The following is a 26,119-nucleotide window of genomic DNA, read 5'->3' on the forward strand; positions in this document are numbered from 1 at the left end:
TTTTTTAAACTGGGGGAATTGTAGAGGGCTGAACCAAGTGAACAGGAGTTGAGACTACCTGTAGGACCCCCCCCCCCCGTTGCCCTCAGAATATCCCTTTTTTTTTTTTTTGTATTAATGTATTTGAAGATGTTATTGGGCTTGTCAGATACTATATAGCGTAGCAGGTTAGAGTTTGATGTGTGAGCTGCTTTTGTACCCGTTTATGCAGTTTTATGTTCTAGGTTCCTATAAGGTGTCAGGATGTCACTGTCTATCTCTCCATGGAGGAGTGGGAGTATTTAGAGGGACACAAGGATCTGTACATGGACGCCTTAACGGAGGATCGCTCTCTTGTCCTCTCAGCCGGTAAGATCATTTCTTGCCAGCATCAGACTTGTGTACAGAGGAAATAGAACAGCCTTGCTTCAGCTGCAGGTCATTGATTTTTAGCTATTTCAAATCAATGAAATTCCATCTAAGTCAACTTTTAAACTTCATCTCAAGCACAAACAGTGTCTGTTCTATTTGTCTTGTGGGTTAATAATTCCAATCAAAGTGAGAGTTCTTTATTTAAATTAATACTCGAGCGTGCCAGGGCGGAGGCGTCTGTATGTCAAGCGGTCAACTCTGTTACCTCTATTTTACTACTGTCTCTGACCCAAATGTCTACTCCAACCAGTGGTGGGTCCAGAGGTGGTGGTGCAGCGCAGTCCAAAATTCAAATAGGGCAGCTGCGCCAACTGCCACTACAAACGCTGCCAAACATCGCCTTCCAGGACTCGCTGGCAGTAGGTATGGATCCCCTATTTGAATTTTGGACTGTGCTGCACCCCCCATCTCTGCAGCCGACACAGACTTCTACTCTGTTTTATAAAGTACAAACTTATATTTTACGTGAATTCTATGTAGACTACAATTTGAACCTTAGAGTAATTAAATCTGTGTAATACATGATTTCGTTATGGCTAATAGTCGTTTAGGTCATGAGATAGTAGAAGAACACATGAAAACTTTGACGGCAGGATGGGTAAATGATATTTTAATATAATATGTAAGGGCTGCGTGTGATAACGGGTAATTATCACAGTGTAGTGGGTGGCTGCAGCTTATGGAAACTATTGCAGTCTAGTTGTGGGTTACTGAGACAGCTTGGGGTAATTATAATGGATTAATATTTATTTGTCCATACTCTTTGGACTGAAATAGTCCTTTAAAATGTTAAGAGAGGAATCATTTAGGAAAAATGTAAAATGTTCATATCGGCCAACAAGTAATTGATTATGTGCTTAATAGTTGCTGTAGAGCAGGCATGTGAAACTTGTGGCCCTCCAGCTGTTGTGAACCTACGAGTCCCAGCATGCTTTGCCAGCATACCTTCCACAGATCAGTTGGTAAAGCATGACGGAACTTGTAGTTGAAATAAATGCAATACATGATTTCACGGTCTTGTATTCTCCAGTAACTAATGCACAATGCAGCTAATTCTTACCCCCTTCTCAAAGGTTTTTCAAGCGAGGAGAGGGCTGTATGCAGTGGAGACTGGTACTCAATGTGTCAGTGCACAGCTGCCTCCTCTTCTATTCTGGAGTCTGTGGTGCTGAGAGGAGGTGGAGTGGTTAACACCCCCCCCCCAGCAGCCTCTTTTCCCAGCCCAGCATACAGCATGTGCTGCAGTTAGTATGCTCTCTCTCACAATGGCACCAGCCCTGCCGCCCGCAGCCTCCACCCGCTGGATCCTTCACCCACTATCACGGACGTTTCACAGGCGCATATAACTTTTTAATTTTGCATATTTTCAGAGGAGAGGGTATGGCCACGCCCCCTCCCATTGCCAGGGCTCGGTAGCACTGTCTGGGGTACGCATGGGAGCTCAACGGTCACTATGTAGACAGTGACTACAGGCGATATAGCCAGTATCTTGACACGGTTGGGATGCTATGTTCAGCATACTAACTGTGTGGGCATTCTATCTTTAGACATGCTGGCTATGTATGCAGAAAAGTTCAGCGTGAGCAAAATAAAGCACAGTGCTGTGCGGCGCCATCTTTTCTAATTCATAGCCATAAAGATGACCACGCCACTGAGCCAGGATAGGGGAAGGGAAAGCCGCACGGATATCTGTGAATCTCTTGGTCCAGGGTGTGTGCCGAGGGTCCTCAAGACCCATGGGCCTGTGAGCACTACACACCCTGCATCCTTTAAACTCTTACTTGCCTACTTCTGAAAAAGCATTTCAGGGAGATGTGAAGTAACACCTATCAATGCGGACGTGTACTGCTAAGTCTGAGAGGCGTGTCATAAACATGACTTGCATCCAAATGTAAATGAGCCCCAAAGTTAGTAAGATCTACTTGTTGAAGAAAAGACACTGATATGTTGCAGGATTTGTTTTTGTGTATTGTGTTTTACAAGAGGTTCCATATACTGTAAGTGGCCACGAGAAACCTTCTTTAAAATGCATGTAGCCATAGGGATCACTGTGCCTTATAGCCAATGTAGGGAAATTGCACGGATGAGAACAATTAAATGTATGTATCTCTGATTTCTTTTTTCCCCCGCAAGAATGTAAGAGCTGCATAATGGGGGTAAGGTGCAATCAGGGAGATTGATGGACTATGCAGGGAGTGAGGGAGATTGCTACTACAGTATTTCAGGGAGTCTCCTGCAGAAAGCGGGAGGGTAGGCAGTCTGGATAAAGGACATTTCAACTTTACTATGCAGCTAGTTTATCCCAGTTTAAAATAACACTTTTATTGTTTTTAAAAAAAGGAACAAATAGCAACTCTAAAGGGTTTGGATTATGGATTTTATGTTTAGCAGAAGCCTTCATAATAAGGGTAGAATATGTTATCACTGAAGACTGCCAACTTGCTGGCTGTATACTCTAGAAGCCAGGGACAGCAGATACACAAAAGGCTTGTTTCAGAGTTGTACACTAATGCACAGCTACCAACATTGGTGGTTTGTGGTGCGGGGCCTTGCTCGCGTGACACCGCAAAGGTGGTGGAGGGAGGCACGCACTGTACATCACCCGTACATCGTGCTAGAATGGAGTTTAAGTCTCTGCTAACTGAACCCAAAACAAACTGTTTACAGATGTGGGATGGGGAAGTCTAACGCTTTGTTTATTTTTTGCAGGTGGGCCTGTGGGCAGAGTTGCACCAGACGATTGCGCAGCCATCCGTGCAAAAGAAACAAAGACTAGTTTGAAAAAGCTTAAAAAACCAAGAAAAACTAAGAGATTGGCAGGAGGGAAGCTGAAATGTATGACAAAAGTAAATAGGTGTTCAGATTCATTCCTGAAAGGGCAACCAGTGGACACTAGTATTTACACTGCTACTACTCACACGCAGACAGACATTAAAGCTGCTCTTGTTAAAAAGGAATCTCCACTTTTATATGGTGGAAATCCTTCCGACACTAACCGCTCAGTGAAACGGCATGCAAAAAATGACTTTGATGCCATTAAGTCTGAGGAAGACTTCTTCTCCTGGGAAGACGAAACGCTATCAGACTCGGAGACCCCGTATACATCTGACACTATTGTAGAAGACTTAAACCTGCAAAAAATTGAAAAAGATGGTTCTGTGACTTGCAAGGAGTGCGGTAAGAACTGTAAAAGGAAATCCGCCTTCATAGCGCACTACAAAACTCACACCACACCTAGCAGCTATACCTGCCCTCTTTGTGGGAGGTCTTTCTCCAAGAGGTCAAGGTTCATCATTCACCAGAGGAGTCACACAGGGGAAAAATCCTTTTCCTGCTCCGAATGTGATAAATCCTTCACCTGCAAGTCCTATCTTGTCCGGCACCAGAGGATTCATACGGGAAAGAGGCCGTATACATGTGACGAATGTGGGAGGCGGTTTTTCGGCAGCTCGCACCTTGCACGGCACCGGAGGTTGCACACGGGAGAGAAACCGTTCACATGCCAGGAGTGCGGCAAGTCTTTCACGGACAAGGCCACCGTTCTCAAACACCAGCTTGTCCACACCGGAGAGCGGCCATTTTGTTGCTCTGAATGTGGAAAGTGCTTCGCAAGCAGAGGGAGTGTCATTATACACCAGCGCACTCACACGGGAGAGAAACCGTTCCCATGTTCCGAGTGTGGAAGGTGCTTCTCTGACAAGTCGCAGCTTCTTAAACATCGGAACACACACGCCGGGCAAAAGCCGTTTTCCTGCTCGGAATGTGAGAGAAGTTTTGCCCGGAACTCGCACCTCATCCGACACCAGCGGACGCACACTGGAGAACAGCCGTATTCATGCCTCGAGTGTGGAAAACGCTTCACCAATAAAGTCAATCTTGTCACGCACACCAGGTTTCATACAGGGGAGAAGCCATTTCCCTGTGCAGAATGTGGAAAACGTTTTGTCTTCAAAGCCCAACTCATCATTCATCAGAGGGTCCACACGGGTGAAAAACCTTTCGCTTGTACGTACTGTGAGGGGCGATTTACCAATAAGGCCAATCTTGTTAAGCATCTGAGGACTCATACAGGGGAGAAACCTTTTCCTTGCACTGAATGTGACAAATGCTTCTCTCGCAGGTCTCATCTAGCCCTACATTTGGCGACTCACACTAAAGCTCTAAAATATTCTTGTGAGAAATGTGGAAAAGGCTTTAAATTTAAGGGTCCTTTAAACAGACACCTAAAAAATCACGATTGATAGAAAAGATTGTACTCTCCTTCATGAATGATATGTTTCAGTGGGACAATGTAAATTGTGTGTGTTCCTATGGTTTAATGTCTGAAGTAACCATGGCCCTCATTCCGAGTTGTTCGCTCGCAAGCTGCTTTTAGCAGCTTTGCACACGCTAAGCCGCCGCCTACTGGGAGTGAATCTTAGCATAGTAGATTTGCGAACGAAAGATTAGCAGATTTGCGAATAGACAGTTCTTAGCAGTTTCTGAGTAGCTCGAGACTTACTCTGCCACTGCGATCAGTTCAGTCAGTTTCGTTCCTGGTTTGACGTCGCAAACACACCCAGCGTTCATCCAGACACTCCCCCGTTTCTTCAGACACTCCCGCGTTTTTCCCAGAAACGGCAGCGTTTTTTCGCACACACCCATAAAACGGCCAGTTTCCGCCCAGAAACACCCACTTCCTGTCAATCACACTACGATCACCAGAACGAAGAAAAAACCTCGTAATGCCGTGAGTAAAATACCTAACTTAATAGCAAATTTACTTGGCGCAGTCGCACTGCGGACATTGCGCATTAGTGACTAATCGCTCCGTTGCGGAAAAAAAATAACGAGCGATCAACTCTGAATGACCACCCATGTCTCCTGCTCATGACAGCAGCCATCGTGTGGGCTACACCAGTATTTGAGGTCAGTCTGTTTATTAGGAGCAAGTGATTTCACTGGCACATTGTTCATGTAATAATTGTACATATAATGGAGGTTTGTTTAAAAAGAATAGATATTTAGAAGAATTTCTTATGTGAGACTATTAAATGTAGTTAATGGTCCAGTCACACTCGTGAATCATGAAAGTAACCATTTCAAGTACATGGCGCTGCAAACACAAGGACAAACGTCGCGTGCCAATGAATATCGTTTTTACATTATTTGACTTTGGAAATGTACATAAAATGAATTCTAAAATATTTCTCAAAATAAACCCAACCAATATGAAATATGGCCGTTTCTGCTTGTTTGCTTGATTGTTAACTTAAAATTGTTCAGTCTTCCTTCTTTCTGTGCCATTCAGTGCATTTTTTTTTAGTTTGTAGCATGGAAGGGCTGGGGCTCTATACTGGCCGTAGCATTGTAGATGCTCATGACAAGGGGGCGTGTTCACGGTTCATGGGGGTGTGGTTTAGCAGCACGCTCTAGTGTCTCTGTACGCCGAGCAGAGTGCCAGAAGGCTGTGCTGCTCGGCCAGATGGCCCTAGTTCTTAGTATGAATTTTGTTTGGATGCCTGATCCATAGTTACACACAATTCTGTTGATGGCTCCAGTTTGGAAGAAAAGGATAAAAAAAAAAAGTACACCCTGCTCTCTCAACATAGGATTCTGCTTGTGGCCTACTACCAGCCCCTAGATTGTAGGGTTCCAATATCCTCATGGAGCCTGGCAGGGCTGAAGACACCCATAATGCAATTGAGAGGTCGAAAGATCATTTTTAGTAAGCTTATCCCACACAATGTAGACCACAATTAATTTACGAAGTGTTGATTAGAAAAACCTGATGCTACTGATTGTGTTTATGCCCAATTATTTAAAAGGGTCCTTTTAAATATCGTCCTAAATATAATCGGAAGCGCCAGGTTTTACATCCCAATGCTTCGGAAATAAACCCCCAAATGTAATAGCTTCCAATATGAGAATTGTGCAATGAGAATTTTTAGTTTTCAATTCTCATTGCAATTATTTCAGTACTCCATTATGACCCCATCTCAAAATGATCACTTCTGAATAACTGGGCTTTTTGAGAAGACAGTTTTTCGGAAAGTGATAATTCTCCCCTCTGCAGCACACTTGTCTCCTTTCTGTTCTTCAAGCATGTGCAGCACCTGAACAAGGGAGATTTTTTTTATGTATATACACTGCTCGAAAAAATAAAGGGAACACTAAAATAACACATCCTAGATCTGAATGAAATATTCTTTCTAAATACTTTGTTCTTTACATAATTGAATGTGCTGACAACAAAATCACACAAATTATCAATGGAAGTCAAATTTATTAACCCATGGAGGTCTGGATTTGGAGTCACCCTCAAAATTAAAGTGGAAAAACACACTACAGGCTGATCCAACTTTGATGTAATGTCTTTAAAACAAGTCAAAATGAGGCTCATTAGTGTGTGTGGCATCCACGTGCCTGTATGTCCTCCCTACAACCCACACAAGTGGCTCAGGTAGTGCAGCTCATCCAGGATGGCACATCAATGCGAGCTGTGGCAAGAAGGTTTGCTGTGTCTGTCAGCGTAGTGTCCAGAGCATGGAGGCGCTACCAGGAGACGTGGAGGAGGGCAACAACCCAGCAGCAGGACCGCTACCTCCGCCTTTGTGCAAGGAGGAACAGGAGGAGCACTGCCAGAGCCCTGCAAAATGACCTCCAGCAAGCCACAAATGTGCATGTGTCTACTCAAACGATCAGAAACAGACTCCATGAGGGTGGTATGAGGGCCCGACATCCACAGGTGGGGGTTGTGCTTACAGCCCAACACCGTGCAGGACATTTGGCATTTGCCAGAGAACACCAAGATTGGCAAATTCGCCACTGGCGCCCTGTGCTCTTCACAGATTAAAGCAGGTTCTCACTGAGCACATGTGACAGAGTCTGGTGACGCCAAGAAGAATGTTCTGCTGCCTGCAACATCCTCCAGCATGACCGGTTTGGCAGTGGGTCAGTAATGGTGTGGGGTGGCATTTCTTTGGGGGGCCGCACAGCCCTCCATGTGCTCGCCAGAGGTAGCCTGACTGCCATTAGGTACCGAGATGAGATCCTCAGACCCCTTGTGAGACCATATGCTGGTGCGGTTGGCCCTAGGTTCCTCCTAATGCAAGACAATGCTAGACCTCATGTGGCTGGAGTGTCTCAGCAGTTCCTGCAAGACGAAGGCATTGATGCTATGGACTGGCCCGCCCGTTCCCCAGACCTGAATCCAATTGAGCACATCTGGGACATCATGTCTCGCTCCATCCACCACAGACTGTCCAGGAGTTGGCGGATGCTTTAGTCCAGGTATGGGAGGAGATCCCTCAGGAGACCATCCGCCACCTCATCAGGAGCATGCCCAGGCGTTGTAGGAAGGTCATACAGGCACGTGGAGGCCACACACACGCACTACTAAGCCTCATTTTGACTTGTTTTAAGGACATTACATCAAAGTTGGATCAGCCTGTAGTGTGTTTTTCCACTTTAATTTTGAGGGTGAATCCAAATCCAGACCTCCATGGGTTAATAATTTTGATTTCCGTTGATAATTTTTGTGTGATTTTGTTGTCAGCACATTCAACTATGTAATGAACAAAGTATTTAATAAGAATATATCATTCATTCAGATCTAGGATGTGTTATTTTAGTGTTTCCTTTATTTTTTTGAGCAGTGTGTGTGTATATATGTGCGCGTGTGTGTGTATGTATATGTGTGTGTGTGTATATGTATGTATGTATGTATGTATGTGTGTCTGTGTGTGAAGATACACAGAAACCGGCAGTTTACCGGAAAAAAAACAGGGATTGCCTTTTTTGGAGCACTCTTTTAAATTAATTGATTTTGAATTGATATGATTAGTATTTTAAAAACGTAACTTTTAATGACACTCTTTAAAATAAAGAGGGTGAAAATTTGATTCATAGCTGTCATATATATTGACACGCCTCCCCCCAAAAAAATTCATAAGCACATAGCTATTTTAATAATTCTTATCATTATCGTTATGGTGACTAATATTCGATGTGAGAATCTTTCTAACCTAAATTGAAATATAAAACTTAAATTAATTAATTATCTTAGTCAACAGCTTAATATTATAATCACCTGGCTATATATTATTCTTGCATAGATAATGCTCTGGAATTTGCATCACGGTTTAAAACAAATTATATAGAGTGTGCTGCTTCAATATGGTTTATACCACTATTATTGCAAATAGTGCTAATACAGTCACGTCCTGCTGGCTATACATGTGGCACAAACCATAATCTTCCAAAAATTAAATTAAGAAGGTGGCACAAATAACTAAACACTTAAATTGTGATGATCACAGACACTTAAATTACTCACACAGTGCCAGACACAATTGACATGTATGGTTAAATTATTTTGTCAGCAGAATTATGTTACCTGTTGTTAGCTGGAATTAGCGTGATCCCAATTCACTCCATCACACTGGTCTGTTATTATAACCTGATTGGGAATCAACAGAGAGTTGATACCGCGACCTGTAACCGTGGTTAACAATTCCTACAAGGTGCAGAGTGGTACTGATTTTACACAGTATTCAATGATATTGCGCAAGTCATAATCCTCAAAACCTTAGTAGAGTAGCAAAAATAATTAAAAACCTGATTTGTGGTTCCATAAACACTGACGTAGCTGTCACAATGTCAAGCACATCTAATCCATGTTTCTTAATTCAATTCTTAAACATCAGAAAATATATTACCTATTAATAGCTAGATTAGCATAATTACAGTTCGAACTGCCATGCCAGTCTGTTATTGTGACTTGATTTGGAATCAGCTAAGGGTTAATGACATGGCCTAAAACAAGTGTCTCAGCGGTTGACTGTCATCTGACCGCGGCTTCCTCCTGCAGTGAGGAGCCGTTGCCTTAATTGTTAGATCGGTCTGGCTCTGATCTTACTGCCTGCAATCTGGCTCTGATCTTAGTACCTGGACGTACGTTTCACCACACCTGGGCTTGTTCACCAGTACAGCCTCACTGCAGGAGGAAGCCGCGGTCAGATGACAGTCAACCGCTGAGACTAACATTAAGTACGGTGTTTGTTTCATTGTGTTTCTTTATTTCTTATCTTTTCCCAAGTGCTCACACCTCCCTGCAGGTGCATTTGGAACCTGCAATGCATCCAGTATCAGGGTCCATCTAACACCTGATACAGGGGCATGGAGTGACACTGTTGCTTTATTTCTAACTGCCTGGCACTTGGCCCTACTCTCACCCTCCATCCGCTCTTTGAAGATGTTGGGAAGCAGATGGGGGCAGGTGCATAACAAGCCGACTTTCTATTCTCAATATTGATCAGGATCACCTACGATCAGCACGTTTATCTTACATTTAGTGATGCAATAACTGTCGTATGGGGAAAGGTGAGCAACACCATACGCAGCAGTGAATGTTAAATAGTGGATAATTTCCCACTTGTCACTATACGTATTGCTGCTTCTATATATGCACAAGGGGTACCCCAGTGAAGTATTTACAACTTCAGACTGCTGTTTTAGAACCAACGATAATTCACAGATATATATAAAAACATTCTTTAATGTGATCTATGACACCTGGAGTCTGTAACAATGTATTGCTGAACTGTCTTTTTTGGGCAGCTTACGTTCACATGGGAATGGTATCCCTTAGACGTGTATAACCTAAAGCTTTTTAAAGAAACACTGTACTGATACTATATAGAGATACTGTTGCAAACATATGTTGAGTTAAATGCAGAAACGTTACAAATTGTCTCAAAGTATAAATTGTCTCAAAGTGATAAACTATTTAATGTGGTACATGACATTTAGAGTTTGTAACAATGCATTGCTGAACTGTTCCTTTTGGGTAGCTTATATTCATATGGGAATGGGATCCTTTAGGCATGTGTACAATTAAAGGTTTATTTAAGGAACGCTGCTCTGATATTATATAGAGACACTGCTGCAAATACATGTTGTGTCTAATGTAGAAATATTACAAAAAGTGTGCACTCACAGTGGCTTAAAATGCATGGGCATTGATCTAACGCGTTGAATCTGATGGTATAATCTTGTCTCGATATATGTTATTATATTGAGGCACTGCTGTAAATATACGTTATGTCAAACCTGGTAACACTATAAGCGATGTGAAGTCACAGGGGAATTGAATGTGTAACCATTGGTATCAATCCAATATGCCGAATCTGATGTGATAAAAGTGTCTCTGGGGGTTGAAATTCTAGAAACATTATAATTGGTATATGTGTGTTATAAACAGCTTTGAATAGATACCATTAAGGAAACATTGTAGCTGTTACATATATGCCACTAATGAGCCACTGAATTCACATTCTTTAACAGAGGATCAATGTCTTTAAATTTTCCAGCTATTGGTCTGAATGCAGAGGAACTAATTAACGTGTTCATATTGTGCTTACAGCCTGAGTGTCTGTAATTGGCTAATGCACATTTATTTTTGCCGATAATTATTACTCAGTACCTTGTAGGTAAGGCTGACACTTGTTATAGGCTATGTCATTAACCCTTAGCTGATTCCCAATCAAGTCACAATAACAGACTGTAATTATGCTAATCTAGCTATTAATAGGTAATATATTTTCTGATGTTTAAGAATTGAATTAAGAAACATGGATTAGATGTGCTTGACATTGTGACAGCTACGTCAGTGTTTATGGAACCACAAATCAGGTTTTGAATTATTTTTGCTACTCAACTAAGGTTTTGAGGATTAGGACTTGCGCAATATCATTGAATACTGTGTAAAATCAGTACCACTCTGCACCTTGTAGGAATTGTTAACCACTGTTACAGGTCGCGGTATCAACTCTCTGTTGATTCCCAATCAGGTTATAATAACAGACCAGTGTGACGGAGTGAATTGGGATCACGCTAATTCCAGCTAACAACAGGTAACATAATTCTGCTGACAAAAGAATTTAACCATACATGTCAATTGTGTCTGGCACTGTGTGAGTAATTTAAGTGTCTGTGATAATCACAATTTAAGTGTTTAGTTATTTGTGCCACCTTCTTAATTTAATTTTTGGAAGATTATGGTTTGTGCCACATGCATAGCCAGCAGGACGTGACTGTATTAGCACTATTTGCAAGAATAGTGGTATAAACCATATTGAAGCAGCACACTCTATATAATTTGTTTTAAACCGTGATGCGAATTCCAGAGCATTATCTATGCAAGAATAATATATAGCCAGGTGATTATAATATTAAGCTGTTGACTAAGATAATTAATTCATTTAAGTTTTATATTTCAATTTAGGTTAGAAAGATTTTCTCACACTGAATATTAGTCACCATAACGATAATGATAAGAATTGTTAAAATAGCTATGTGCTTATAAAAAAAAATTATTTTTTTTTTTTGGGGGGGAGGCGTGTCAATATATATGACAGCTATGAATCAAATTTTCACCCTCTTTATTTTAAAGAGTGTCATTAAAAGTTACGTTTTAAAGTACTAATCATATCAATTCAAAATCAATTAATTTAAAAGAGTGCTCCAAAAAAGGCAATCCCTGTTTTTTCCGGTAAACTGCCGGTTTCTGTGTATCTTTAAGGTATAAATGATTGTTGGAGCACCTTCAGCAAAATAAACCCAAATTATTATGGGAAAATTACTAGTCAGCTGGTTAATTAATATGTAAACAATTTATTTGGTTTCGGTGCAGGGTATACTACATTCTTGAGAAAACAACTTTGCAGAAGACTTGTGTGGGTGCACTCTTGTTTTTGTTGTATGACTATTAATTAAATAAAACATAACTTTTATTAACTCATTTAAAATAAATCCTCATACTCCACCATGTTTGGTTAATAAGATGTATTTATATCTATACACACAAGTGCTTAAAAAATTGGAAATGTTCTGGTTAGTCTATCACCAAAAGACTTGTAGGGGGATATAGACACTATAGTTCTACATCCAGTTCCTAACCAACCAGCACAAGAGAAGCTTGTTTTAATGAGACCTCAATGGGTCATGATTGACCGGACCATTCTTATCAGGAGTATGTATCCTAACAACAATATATGCACATATAGGGGTGCCTGCTAGATTCCCCCGTATTTTGAAGACAATAAGTTTAGCTGATTTTAGCTTTAGATATCTAAAAGAAGAAAGAAAACAGAAGATAAGAGGGGAAAAAAGAGGAGAGAGAAAGTGGTGATCCTGCCTAGCGGTATAATACATTGCGTTTATAGGTGGTATCAACTGGGGTTAATTTAGCATAGGCTATAGTCAGCATACACTGGTCTGGCCTATTTTGTCATTATAATACAGCTTTTTCAGTTAACGTTTACCTTTATCTTCTCTTTATAATTTTCTGTATATCAGCAGACTCTCATCTATGATTCACAGGTGAAAACCTGCGCCTAACGTAGACAGCAGATCCGCAGTTTGCCTTTTTTCTGAAATCTTTAAATCGGTGCATTCTCATTGGTGAGTCGACCAATTGCGTCTAAAAGTTACTACCATACCCCACCAACAGAGCCCGATCTCGTCCGATCTTGGAAGCAAAACGGTGGCAGGCTGGGTCAGTACCTGTGAGGGAGACCCCCAGAGAATACCCGGTGTTGTAATTAATGACCCTCTCCGACCGGATACCAACAGCAGGATCACCACTTTCTCTCTCCCCTTTTTCCCCCTCTTATCTTCTGTTTTCTTTCTTCTTTTAGATATCTAAAGCTAAAATCAGCTAAACTTATTGTCTTCAAAATACGGGGGAATCTAGCAGGCACCCCTATATGTGCATATATTGTTGTTAGGATACATACTCCTGATAAGAATGGTCCGGTCAATCATGACCCATTGAGGTCTCATTAAAACAAGCTTCGCTTGTGCTGGTTGGTTAGGAATTGGATGTAGAACTATAGTGTCTACATCCCCCTACAAGTCTTTTGGTGATAGACTAACCAGAACATTTCCAATTTTTGAAGCACTTTTGTGTGTATAGATATAAATACATCTTATTAACCAAACATGGTGGAGTATGAGAGTGAGGATTTATTTTAAATGAGTTAATAAAAGTTATGTTTTATTTAATTAATAGTCGTATAACAAAAACAAGAGTGCACCCACACAAGAGTCTTCTGCAAAGTTGTTTTCTCTAGTTTCTCCCTGAGTCTGGGTGCACCACCAGGTATAATTATTTGAAGGTATACCTACCATACATATGATCATAATTCTGGTTCAATAAATTATCTTTTGAAATTTTGAGGACTGGTGCGGAGTCGCAACCTTGTTCGCGTATACTACAATCTTGCAAAGTATGTGTAAAATATATATATATATATATATATATATCTCTATCAAGGAATTGGTGAAAATAAGCGCCCAAGAGTGTAGATGGTATATCAAGGTGAATATAAAATGAAGGTATCAAGAGTGGATATATTGCAATCGGTTAAAAAACTTATCTGAAAACCAGAGAAGCTAAATTCGGGCGATGCTTCTTTGACGCTTAATACATGTTGAAAAAAAGAAGAGCAAACATAGTGTGTACTGTTTTCTTTGGTAAATTATCAAAATATATCACTGACCAGAAATCATTTAGGCTTAATTAGGGAAACAGCATATTCCCAAGTATGCAATCAATATATAGCCTAGGCAGTGTGTGTATGTATGTATATATATATATATATATATATATATATATATATATATATATATATATATATATAAAAGATAAATTATTTAATACACGTAATGACATAAAAATACATTGAAATACATAAAATATGAATAGCTGTATGTCATGCGTACAGGATAACAGATTATATCAAGCTTATCTGTCCATAAATAGCTGGAATGCATGCGTACAGGATTCAAAATTATAAAAGGCTTATCTGTCCATAAGAGGAAATGTCAGCAGGTAGTCCCAACGCGTTTCGTCCGTCATCAGTAGGACTTCATCAAGGGGATAGACAAACAGAGCAGGCATGCTTTATTTATACCCTCCTTGGGCAGTTTATGATGACATCACTTCCTGTGATGTCATGTGACTGGAGCATTTATGTGAACTTTTAAAACAGGTTTTAATTTGCACTCAAAAAGGTGACAATATAAAATAGTGAAGTGGGGAGATAAGAGGAAGAAAAAACGAAGAAAAAACGAGGTGGAGAAGTGACATAATCAGCATAAAAGGGAGAAACGTCCGGAATTTGCTGTGGAACGCATGTGGAATGCATGCGTCATTTCCGGAAATGGCGCTGACGTAATTTCCGGTCGGCGTATATAGATATTAAAAAGGTCTTAGAGAATTTACTAAACGTGATTTAATGTGTGTCTCCTAGTTATTATAGAGAACCGGGCTGATTACTGAGCTGGATAGGTGATGGAAGTGAGATTAGGAGGTGGTGTGATCCGTCGGGTATGGCGGTCACGTGACTTCCGTTATAAACACGGAAGTAAGTGTGTGGAACGCAAAATAGTGACGTGACTTCCGCTGAGCGGAAAGAAAGACGGGGAGACAAGGGAAGGCATCTAAGGAGTAAATTACACAAATGAACCTTTGTATATATGGATTACCGGGCTGGTAGTTAATAAAGGTGACTTTATTGGATATTTGTGATCCGTCTGATATGACGGTCACGTGACATCCGTTATTAATTAAAGTTTGTGTGGACCGCAATTAAGTGACGTAACTTCCGCTGAGAACGGAAGTAAATAAGGGAGAAAGTGACAAGCATAAATAATAAAAAATTATAAAAAATTAACCCTCCATATTAGGAAAAAAGGTTTATGTTAATGAGGCTGTATAAAGTAAACAGCTAAAGTGCAGGTTATGTCACACAGACTACTGTGACAACTAAAATTATCGTAACAATTAGCGGTGGAATACACTGCCATTGTGAAGTATTGGAAATTATCACTATAGGATGATTTCTAATTATAGCAAAATTATTTAATATACTTTATAAAATACTTTATAAAATACTTTTTATATATAAAAAATTAGTTCAAAATGATTATCTAAAAAAGGAGAGAACATAAAGGGTGGATATGATGTGTGTATAATTTTTGAGTGCAATTAAAGCATATCATAAAAAAGGATCGTAATAGATCGGATATAGACTGATTAAAACATGACATAAGTGGAGTATTATAAGTAGCAGCGTTGTAATTGTTTAGTTGTTTCCTGCGGCAGAAATACATAGTCTTATCGCATTTTAGGTGCGCATCGTGTGTTCTTCATTAAAGACTGTCTTGGTTATTATCCACATCAGGCAGGCGGTTGGTAATTTGCTGAAAGGAATAATAATGTTGACTGTTTATCATCATTTTTTAAATTAGATATCAAGTTACTATAGAGGGTGCTTGATCTAAAGGATTTAAAAACAACCGGAAATTTGTGAATAAAGGGATTATGTGAAAAAAAAGGGAAGTGAATGGAGACGGGAAAATTACAGGAAGGGAGCAATCTCAAAAGCTTCATTTAGTCCGAATGGTGATAAGGTCTTGAGTTCGTGGATCCAGAACATTTCTCTTTTGGAGAGTTTGTTCAAGATATCGCCACCTCTTTCACCAGTTTTGACAAGTTCTATTGCTTTGAAAAAGAGGTTTTCTGGATTCGATTGATGTTTTTCGATGAAATGTTTGGGGACCGTATGATTGTCAATCTTATTTTTGATGTTCCGAATGTGCTCTTGGATTCTTAGTTTTAGGACCCTTTTGGTTTTACCAACATATTTAAGTCCACATGTACATTCAAGCAAATAAATTACCATTGTGGAGTTACAATTAAGGTAGTCTTTGATGTTGTACTCTTTTGTGTTGTTGTGATTACTGAATTTTTTCCTGACTGGATGGAGGTATTTACAGATGTTACATTTTCCACATTTAAAGCAACCTTTACAATTAACAAAGGTGCTATTTCTAGGTTTACTTTTGCTTCGTAAATGACTAGGTGCCAGGATATCTTTTAAATTGCTGGTTTTTCGGAACACGATGTCAGGTTTTGGTGGAAGGATTTCTCTTAGTATTGGGTCCATCAGCAAAATATTCCAATGTTGATTGATGGATTTCCTAATAATTGGTTCTTGGTTACTGAATGTGGTAATGAAGGGGGTGAAGTTGTCGGATTTCTTTTGTGTCTGTTTACTAAATAAATCAGATCTTTGTTTGTTGGCAGTTTTTTCCAATGCTTTATTGATCACATGTTCTGGATATTTCCTGTCTTTGAATCTGGTGGCATATGTTGTGAGCTGTTTTTGACAATCTTGTTCATCGCTGCAATTGCGTTTGATCCGGTAAAACTGTGAGTATGGGATATTGGTTTTCCAGTTCTGAGCATGACAACTGTCAAAGTGAAGATAACTATTGGTATCTACTTCTTTTATGTAGTTGCTCGTTATGATCTTGGATGAAGCGTTTGAGAGAGTTAAGTCCAGATAATGTACATTTTCTTTACTGATCTCGTACGTAAATTTTAAATTGTATTGGTTTGTGGTGAGTATTGAAAAGAATGACTTAAATGATTCTTCTTCTCCTTCCCAGATGATTAGAATATCATCTATATAACGCTTGTAAATGATCAAATTGCTGATGTACGGGTTGTTATTGTATATACAATCTTCTTCCCATGCACCCATTAGTAAATTTGCGAAACTAGGCGCAAATGATGTACCCATGGCTGTTCCACAGGTTTGTAAATAGAATATCTGTTGGAATATGAAATAATTATGGCCCAAAATGAATTGCATGAAATCACAGATTGCATTCTTATAGGTTGTAGAAAGTTCAGGGTCTTTGTCCAGGAACCTCCTGCAGGCCTCTATCCCTTTCTCATGGATGATTGATGTGTATAGGCTTTGAACATCTATTGTGATCCAAAGATAGGAGTCCTTCCATTCCACTGAGGATAATATGTTGATAATGCTGCTAGTATCTTTTAAAAAAGATGGTAAGCAAATCACGTATTTGCACAAGAATATATCAACGTATTCTGATAGATGACTGGTGAGTGAATCAATTCCTGCGATAATTGGTCTGCCCGGCGGTTGTGTGAGATTTTTATGTATTTTTGGGAGATAGTAAAATGTTGGTATTACTGGTGTTGCCGTCAAAAGGTATTGAAATTCGTTTTTATCCAGGGTATTATTATGAAAGTAGTGTACCAACAGAACTCTAAGTTCTTCTACGAAATGAGTAGTGGGGTCATGTTGAAGTTGCTTATAGGAAGATGTGTGTGTTTGTGTGTGTGTGTGTGTGTGTGTGTGTGTGTGTATATATGTATGTATGTATGTATGTATATATATATATATATATATATATATATATATATATATATATATATAAATAATAAGAATTTACTCACCGGTAATTCTATTTCTCGTAGTCCGTAGTGGATGCTGGGGACTCCGTAAGGACCATGGGGAATAGACTGCTCCGCAGGAGACTGGGCACATCTAAAGAAAGATTTAGGACTATCTGGTGTGCACTGGCTCCTCCCCCTATGACCCTCCTCCAAGCCTCAGTTAGGACACTGTGCCCGGAAGAGCTGACACAATAAGGAAGGATTTTGAATCCCGGGTAAGACTCATACCAGCCACACCAATCACACCGTATAACTCGTGATAGGAACCCCGGTTAACAGTATGATAACAAAAGGAGCCTCTGAACAGATGGCTCGCAATAACAACCCGATTTGTGTAACAATAACTATTTACAAGTATTGCAGACAATCCGCACTTGGGATGGGCGCCCAGCATCCACTACGGACTACGAGAAATAGAATTACCGGTGAGTAAATTCTTATTTTCTCTGACGTCCTAGTGGATGCTGGGGACTCCGTAAGGACCATGGGGATTATACCAAAGCTCCTAAACGGGCGGGAGAGTGCGGATGACTCTGCAACACCGAATGAGAGAACTCCAGGTCCTCCTCAGCCAGGGTATCAAATTTGTAGAATTTTGCAAACGTGTTTGCCCCTGACCAAGTAGCAGCTCGGCAAAGTTGTAAAGCAGAGACCCCTCGGGCAGCCGCCCAAGATGAGCCCACCTTCCTTGTGGAATGGGCTTTTACAGATTTAGGCTGCGGTAGTCCCACCGCAGAATGCGCCAGCTGAATAGTGCTACAAATCCAGCGTGCGATAGTCTGCTTAGAAGCAGGAGCACCCAGTTTGTTGGATGCATACAGGATAAACAGCGAGTCAGTTTTCCTGACTCCAGCCGTCCTGGAAACTTAAATTTTCAGGGCCCTGACTACGTCCAGTAACTTGGAATCCTCCAAGTTCCTAGTAGCCGCAGGCACCACAATAGGCTGGTTCAAGTGAAACGCTGATACCACCTTCGGGAGAAACTGAGGACGAGTCCTTAACTCTGCCCTATCCATATGGAAAATCAGATAAGGGCTTTTATATGACAAAGCCGCCAATTCTGACACACGCCTGGCTGAAGCCAGGGCCAACAGCATGACCACTTTCCACGTGAGATATTTCAAATCCACAGTCTTAAGTGGTTCAAACCAATGTGATTTCAGGAACTCCAAAACCACATGGAGATCCCAAGGTGCCACTGGGGGCACAAAAGGAGGCTGAATATGCAGAACTCCTTTGACAAAAGTCTGAACTTCAGGCAGTGAAGCCAGTTCTTTCTGGAAGAAAATCGACAGGGCCGAAATCTGGACCTTAATGGACCCCAATTTGAGGCCCAACGTCACCCCTGCTTGCAGGAAATGCAGGAATCGACCCAGTTGAAATTCCTCCGTTGGGGCCTTCCTGGCCTCACACCAAGCAACATAATTCCGCCAAATGCGGTGATAATGTTTTGCGGTGACATCCTTCCTGGCTTTGATCAGGGTAGGGATGACTTCCTCCGGAATGCCCTTTTCCTTCAGGATCCGGTGTTCAACCGCCATGCCGTCAAACGTAGCCGCGGTAAGTTGTGGAACAGACAGGGCCCCTGCTGCAGCAGGTCTTGTCTGAGCGGCAGAGGCCAAGGGTCCTCTGAAAGCACCTCTTGAAGTTCCGGGTACCAAACTCTTCTTGGCCAGTCCGGAACCACGAGTATAGTTTTCACTCCTCGCCTTCGTATTATTCTCAGTACCTTGGGAATGAGAGGCAGAGGAGGAAACACATAAACTGACTGGTACACCCACGGTGTTACTAGAGCGTCCACTTGGAAGACTTCTGGATGAAGTCCCCATTCTCCTGGGTGGAGGTCGTGCCTGCTGAGGAAGTCTGCTTCCCAGTTGTCCACTCCCGGAATGAACACTGCTGTCAGTGCTAACACATGATTTTCCGCCCATCGGAGAATCCTTGTGGCTTCTGCCATTGCCCTCCTGCTTCTTGTGCCGCCCTGTCTGTTTACATGGGCGACCGCCGTGATGTTGTCTGATTTGGATCAGTACCGGTTGGTTCTGAAGCAGGGGCCTTGCTTGGCTTAGGGCATTGTAAATGGCCCTTAGCTCCAGAATATTTATGTGAAGCGAAATCTCCTGATTTGACCACAGTCCTTGGAAATTTCTTCCCTGTGTGACTGCACCCCAGCCCCGAAGGCTGGCATCCGTGGTCACCAGGACCCAGTCCTGTATTCCGAATCTGCACCCCTCTAGTAGATGAGCCCTCTGCAGCCACCACAGCAGCGACACCCTGGTCCTTGCCGACAGGGTTATCCGCTGTTGCATCTGGAGATGGGACCCGGACCATTTGTCCAACAGGTCCCACTGGAAAGTCCTTGCGTGGAACCTTCCGAATGGAATTGCTTCGTACGAAGCTACCATTTTTCCCAGGACTCGTGTGCATTGATGTACCGACACCTGTCCTGGTTTTAGGAGGTTTCTGACTAGAGATGACAACTCCTCGGCTTTTTCCACTGGAAGAAACACTTTTTTTCTGGTCTGTGTCCAGAATCATTCCCAGGAACAGAAGACGTGTCGTCGGGACCAGCTGTGACTTTGGAATATTGAGAATCCAGCCGTGCTGTTGTAGCACTTCCCGAGAAAGTGCTACCCCCACTATCAACTGTTCCTTGGACCTCGCCTTTATCAGGAGATCGTCCAAGTACGGGATAATTAAAACTCCCTTCTTGCGAAGGAGTATCATCATTTCGGCCATTACCTTGGTAAAGACCCTCGGTGCCGTGGATAACCCAAACGGCAGCGTCTGGAACTGATAGTGACAGTCCTGTACCACAAATCTGAGGTACTCCTGGTGAGGAGGGTAAATGGGGACATGCAGGTAGGCATCCTTGATGTCCAGAGAGACCATGTAATCCCCCTCGTCCAGGCTCGCAATAACCGCCCTGAGCGATTCCATCTTGAACTTGAACTTTCTGATATACGTGTTCAAGGATTTTAAATTTAAGATGGGTCTCACCTAACCGTCCGGTTTCGGTACCACAAACATTGTGGAATAGTAACCCTTTCCTTGCTGAAGGAGGGGTACCTTGACAATCACTTGCTGTGAATACAGTTTTTGGATAGCCACCAACACTGCCTCCCTGGCAGAGGGAGTTGCTGGTAAGGCAGATTTTAGAAAACGGCGGGGGTGGGGGGGGACGTCTCGAATTCCAGCCTGTACCCCTGAGATACTACTTGAAGGATCCAGGGATCCACCTGTGAGAGAGCCCACTGTGTGCTGAAATTTCTGAGACGGGCCCCCACCGTACCCGGGTCCGCCTGTGAAGCCCCAGCGTCATGCTGTGGACTTACCGGACGCGGGGGAGGACTTTTGCTCTTGGGAACTGGCTGTATGCTGCAGCTTTTTCCCTCTACCTTTGCCTCTCGGCAGAAAGGATGCGCCTCGAGCCCTCTTATGTTTATGGGGCCAAAAGGACTGTACTTGATAATACGGTGCTTTCTTTTGCTGTGGGGTAGCCTGTGGCAAAAATGTCGATTTCCCAGCCGTAGCTGTGGAAACGAGGTCTGAAAGACCATCCCCCAAACAGTTCCACCCCCTTATAAGGCAAAACTTCCATGTGCCTTTTTGAATCTGCATCACCTGACCACTGCCGAGTCCATAACCCCCTTCTGGCGGCAATGGACATTGCACTTATTTTTGATGCCAGCCGGCAAATATCCCTCTGTGCATCGCGCATGTATAAGACAGCGTCTTTTATATGCTCTACTGTCAGCAAAATATTGTCCCTATCCAGGGTATCAATATTATCCGACAGGGAATCTGACCACGCAGCAGCAGCACTGCACATCCATGCTGATGCAATCGCTGGTCGCAATATAATGCCCGTGTGTGTATATATAGCTTTTAGGGTAGCCTCCTGCTTTCTATCAGCAGGATCCTTTAGGGCGGCCGTATCCTGAGACGGTAGTGCCACCTTTTTTGATAAACGTGTAAGCGCTTTATCTACCCTAGGTGATGTTTCCCAACGTGACCTATCCTCTGGCGGGAAAGGGTACGCTGCCAATAACCGTTTAGAAATTATCAATTTCTTATCGGGGGAAGTCCAGGCTTCCTCACACACCTCATTTAATTCCTCAGATGCAGGAAAAACTACTGGTAGTTTTTTCTCACCGAACATAATACCCTTTTTTGTGGTACCTGGGGTACTATCAGAAATGTGTAATACATTTTTCATTGCCTCAATCATGTAACGGGTGGACCTATTGGAGGGTACACTAGTCTCATCGTCGTCGACACTGGAGTCGGTATCCGTGTCGACACCTGTGTCTGCCATCTGAGGTAGCGGGCGTTTTAAAGCCCCTGATGACATTTGAGACGCTGGAACAGTCACAAGCTGAGTAGCCGGCTGTCCTATGTCGTCAAACCTTTTATGTAAGGAGCTGACACTGTCACGTAATTCCTTCCATAAGTCCATCCACACAGGTGTCGACCCCTCAGGGGGTGACAACACATTTACAGGCATTTGCTCTGCCTCCACATCATTTTCCTCATCATACATGTCGACACAGCGGTACCGACACACAGCACACACACAGGGAATGCTCTGACAGAGGACAGGACCCCACAAAGCCCTTTGGGGAGACAGAGGGAGAGTATGCCAGCACACACCAGAGCGCTATATAACACAGGGATATCACTATACAGAGTGTTTTCCCCTATAGCTGCTTGTATTATATATATATACTGCGCCTAAATTTAGTGCCCCCCTCTCTTTTTTTACCCTTTCTGTAGTGCAGGACTGCAGGGGAGAGCCAGGGAGCGATCCTTCCAGCGGAGCTGTGAGTGAAAATGGCGCCAGTGTGCTGAGGGAGATGGCTCCGCCCCTTTTTCGGCGGGCTTTCTCCCGCTTTTTGTGTTATTCTGGCAGGGGTAATTTACACCTATATAGCCTCTGGGGCTATATATGGTGTCAGTTTTGCCAGCCAAGGTGTTAATATTGCTGCTCAGGGCGCCCCCCCCCAGCACCCTGCACCCATCAGTGACCGAAGTGTGTGGTGTGCATGAGGAGCAATGGCGCACAGCTGCAGTGCTGTGCGCTACCTTGTAGAAGACAGAAGTCTTCAGCCGCCGATTTTCCATACCTTCTTGCTTCTGGCTCTGTAAGGGGGACGGCGGCGCGGCTCCGGGAACGGACGACGAGGTCGGGTCCTGTGTGCGATCCCTCTGGAGCTAATGGTGTCCAGTAGCCTAAGAAGCCCAAACTACCACCACTTAGGTAGGTTCGCTTCTTCTCCCCTTAGTCCCTCGCTGCAGTGAGTCTGTTGCCAGCAGGTCTCACTGTAAAATAAAAAACCTAAATTATACTTTCTTTCTAGGAGCTCAGGAGAGCCCCTAGTGTGCATCCAGCTCGGCCGGGCACAGAAATCTAACTGAGGCTTGGAGGAGGGTCATAGGGGCAGGAGCCAGTGCACACCAGATAGTCCTAAATCTTTCTTTAGATGTGCCCAGTCTCCTGCGGAGCCGTCTATTCCCCATGGTCCTTACGGAGTCCCCAGCATCCATTAGGACGTCAGAGAAATATATATTCTGAAAAAGAATGAAGGCGCACTCAGTGAGTAAGTGTATCAAATGATTCTACTATAAAGTAACAGGCTCACGTACATCAAGGTAAAAAATCACCAGCGAGCTGCTGCCTCCGGAGTATCTTGCAGCGGCCCGCCCCGCACAGCACTGGCAGATATCGGACAATTTCAGCGTTTCAGCTCATGGACCGGTGTTCATGAAGTGTAACGAACACGTCCTTCCAAGGCCACCCCCTTGAATCACCTAGTGTGTGTGTGTGTGTGTGTGTGTGTGTGTGTGTGTGTGTGTGTGTGTGTATATATATATGTATACATGTATGTGTATATATATATATATATATATATATATATTATAAGGGCACGGTCGTGCCCTTATATTAAGGCTGAATCGAACAAACGGAATTCTCCCATAGGGAACTTCTGAGATGGGGGCATGGTGTTTGAGGGGCTACACCTCAAAACTGATTGGACGTACTGAGCTCAAATTTGGCATGGGAGCGTAGAATCGTCACCTGCTGCTGCATGCCAAATTTCAGGGCAAAATAATAAAAAATGAGGAATTGGGAGTAACCTAAAGTTCCAACTGTCAGTTTTTTTCTGCCACTCCCTCAGTGGCTTTTTGACATGGTTTTCCTATAGAGTGAATGAGGAGATTTTTGGGAAGGCATAACTCAGGATAGAGGACGAATTAAGACTTGGGGTTTGTTTTATTAGATAGAGTATGTCCCAGTGTAGTGCCTTTTGGGGTTGTGGTTTTTGAGAAAGTTTATAGGTTTTTTTTAATTAAGTAAAATATGCCCCATTATAAAGATAGGGCTTTTCAATTTGTTGCGGCTGCGCAGTGGCCGCCAGCAGGGGGTGTACAAACAGTAGCTTCAAATGGGTGTACAAATATGGCTGACATCTGCACAGAAGCGGACATCGGATCTGCGATCCTCCTCGCAGCCAGAACACTCTGCCGGTCCCCTCCTTAAATTGACGCTTGGCCAGCAATAAGGTATCCGGGGGGAGGGGGGAAAGGGGCAGTAAGTGAGCGGCGCGGGTGGCTCATTTATACACCGGGCGCCCTGTGCGGCGGTGTAATATTGCCCCCCCGCCGCCAGCGTGTGCTGACCTGGGAGGGGAATGCTGGCACAGGAGTGCAGACTACCTCTCTGGCTAATGGGTGATGAGAGGTATCTGCAGTGCATGAGCGGCTCCCCGGCCCCTGCTGCTAGTACGGTGTGAGTGCGGCCAGGCAGAGGTGTCAGTGTGGAATCGCCAGCGAGTCACCCAGCGACCCGTCAGAGCAGCGGAGGAGGGATGCGGCGTCATACACCCAGCAGCAGCATCTCCGTCCTCACAGCCGCTGCCCCGGACACCGCACACACAGCTGCTGCCCCGCTCCTTGCTGCTGGACACTATTGGGGAGGGGCCTGGCATGTGCCAGCGGCGGCTGCCCGGGGATATATACTGTGCACCGGTCCCTGGGCTGGGAGTCTCTGTGCTGCACTTGCACAGTGTGAGGAGGACACAGAGGGAAGGGGGTTTTATATCCACACACACAGGAGACACGCTGAACCGCACCATCAGGAGGATCCCACCACCACAGTCCAGAGAAGCCTGTGTGTGTGTGTGTCCGTGTCCGTGTCCCCTCCCCCTTCACCTCCCCCCTTCATCTCCTCCCCCCCTCCTCCTCTCCCCCTCCCTGCTGTTTGTCCGGCCTCCCTCCCCCTCCCCTGCTGTGTGTCCGGCCCCCCCCCCGCCCGCCCGCCCCTGCTGTGTGTCCGCCCCCCCCCCCCCCGCCCGCCCCTGCTGTGTGTCCGGCCACCCCCCCCCCCCTCCTCCCCTGCTGTGTGTCCGGTCACCCTCCCCTCCCCTGCTGTGTGTCCGGCCACCCCCCCCCCCCGCCCCCTGCTGTGTGTCCGGCCACCCCCCCGCTTCTCCCCTGCTGTGTGTCCGGCCACCCCCCCCTCCTCCCGCTGTGTCCGGCCACCCCCTACCACCTTCCCTCCCTGCCGTGTGTCCGGTCACCCTCCCCTCCCTGCCGTGTGTCCGGTCACCCTCCCCTCCCTGCCGTGTGTCCGGTCACCCTCCCCTCCCTGCCGTGTGTCCGGCCGCCCTCCCCTCCACTGCTGTGTGTCCGGCCACCCTCCCCTGCTGTGTGTCCGGCCACCCCCCCCCCTCCCTCCTCCCTGCTGTGTGTCCGGCCACCCCCCCCTCCTCCCCTGCTGTGTGTCCGGCCACCCCCCCCCCTCCTCCCCTGCTGTGTGTCCGGCCACCCCCCACTCCTCCCCTGCTGTGTGTCCGGCCACCCTCCCCCGCCCCTGCTGTGTGTCCGGCCACCCCCCCCCTCCTCCCCTGCTGTGTGTCCGGCCACACCCCCCCCCCTCCTCCCGCTGTGTCCGGCCACCCCCCTACCACCTTCCCTCCCTGCCGTGTGTCCGGTCACCCTCCCCTCCCTGCCGTGTGTCCGGTCGCCCTCCCCTCCCTGCCGTGTGTCCGGCCCGCCCTCCCCTCCACTGCTGTGTGTCCGGCCACCCCCCCCTCCTCCCGCTGTGTCCGGCCACCCCCTACCACCTTCCCTCCCTGCCGTGTGTCCGGTCACCCTCCCCTCCCTGCTGTGTGTCCGGACCGCCCTCCCCCTCCCCTGCTGTGTGTCCAGCCACCCCCCCCCCCTCCTCCTCCTCTCTCTGCTGTGTGTCCGGCCGCCCCCCCCCCCCCTTCCCTCCCTGCTGTGTGTCCGGCCACCCCCCCCTCCCTGCTGTGTGTCCTGCCACCCCCCCCCCCACCCCCCCAGACACGCCTGACGCACACGCATATGCAGCGCCTGACACACACG

The 26,119-nt window shown here is 44.5% G+C and overlaps 1 protein-coding gene across 2 annotated transcripts in view; it reads left to right on the top strand.

The window, feature by feature from the left end:
- LOC135054906 (gastrula zinc finger protein XlCGF57.1-like) overlaps positions 1-5,627 on the top strand; it is a 55,701-nt gene extending 50,074 nt beyond the window's left edge. The window contains exons 4-5 of one of the 2 annotated variants that reach the window (XM_063958368.1): positions 225-348; positions 3,121-5,627. In XM_063958368.1, the coding sequence (XP_063814438.1) occupies positions 225-348; positions 3,121-4,652 (1,656 nt within the window). In that variant the 3' untranslated portion in view covers positions 4,653-5,627. The remainder of the gene's footprint in view (positions 1-224; positions 349-3,120) is intronic. The other variant, XM_063958369.1, reaches the window with a different exon arrangement.
- Positions 5,628-26,119: the final 20,492 nt, after the last annotated feature.

This window comes from Pseudophryne corroboree, chromosome 3 (genome assembly GCF_028390025.1).
Source record: "Pseudophryne corroboree isolate aPseCor3 chromosome 3, aPseCor3.hap2, whole genome shotgun sequence".
NCBI lineage: Eukaryota > Metazoa > Chordata > Amphibia > Anura > Myobatrachidae > Pseudophryne > Pseudophryne corroboree.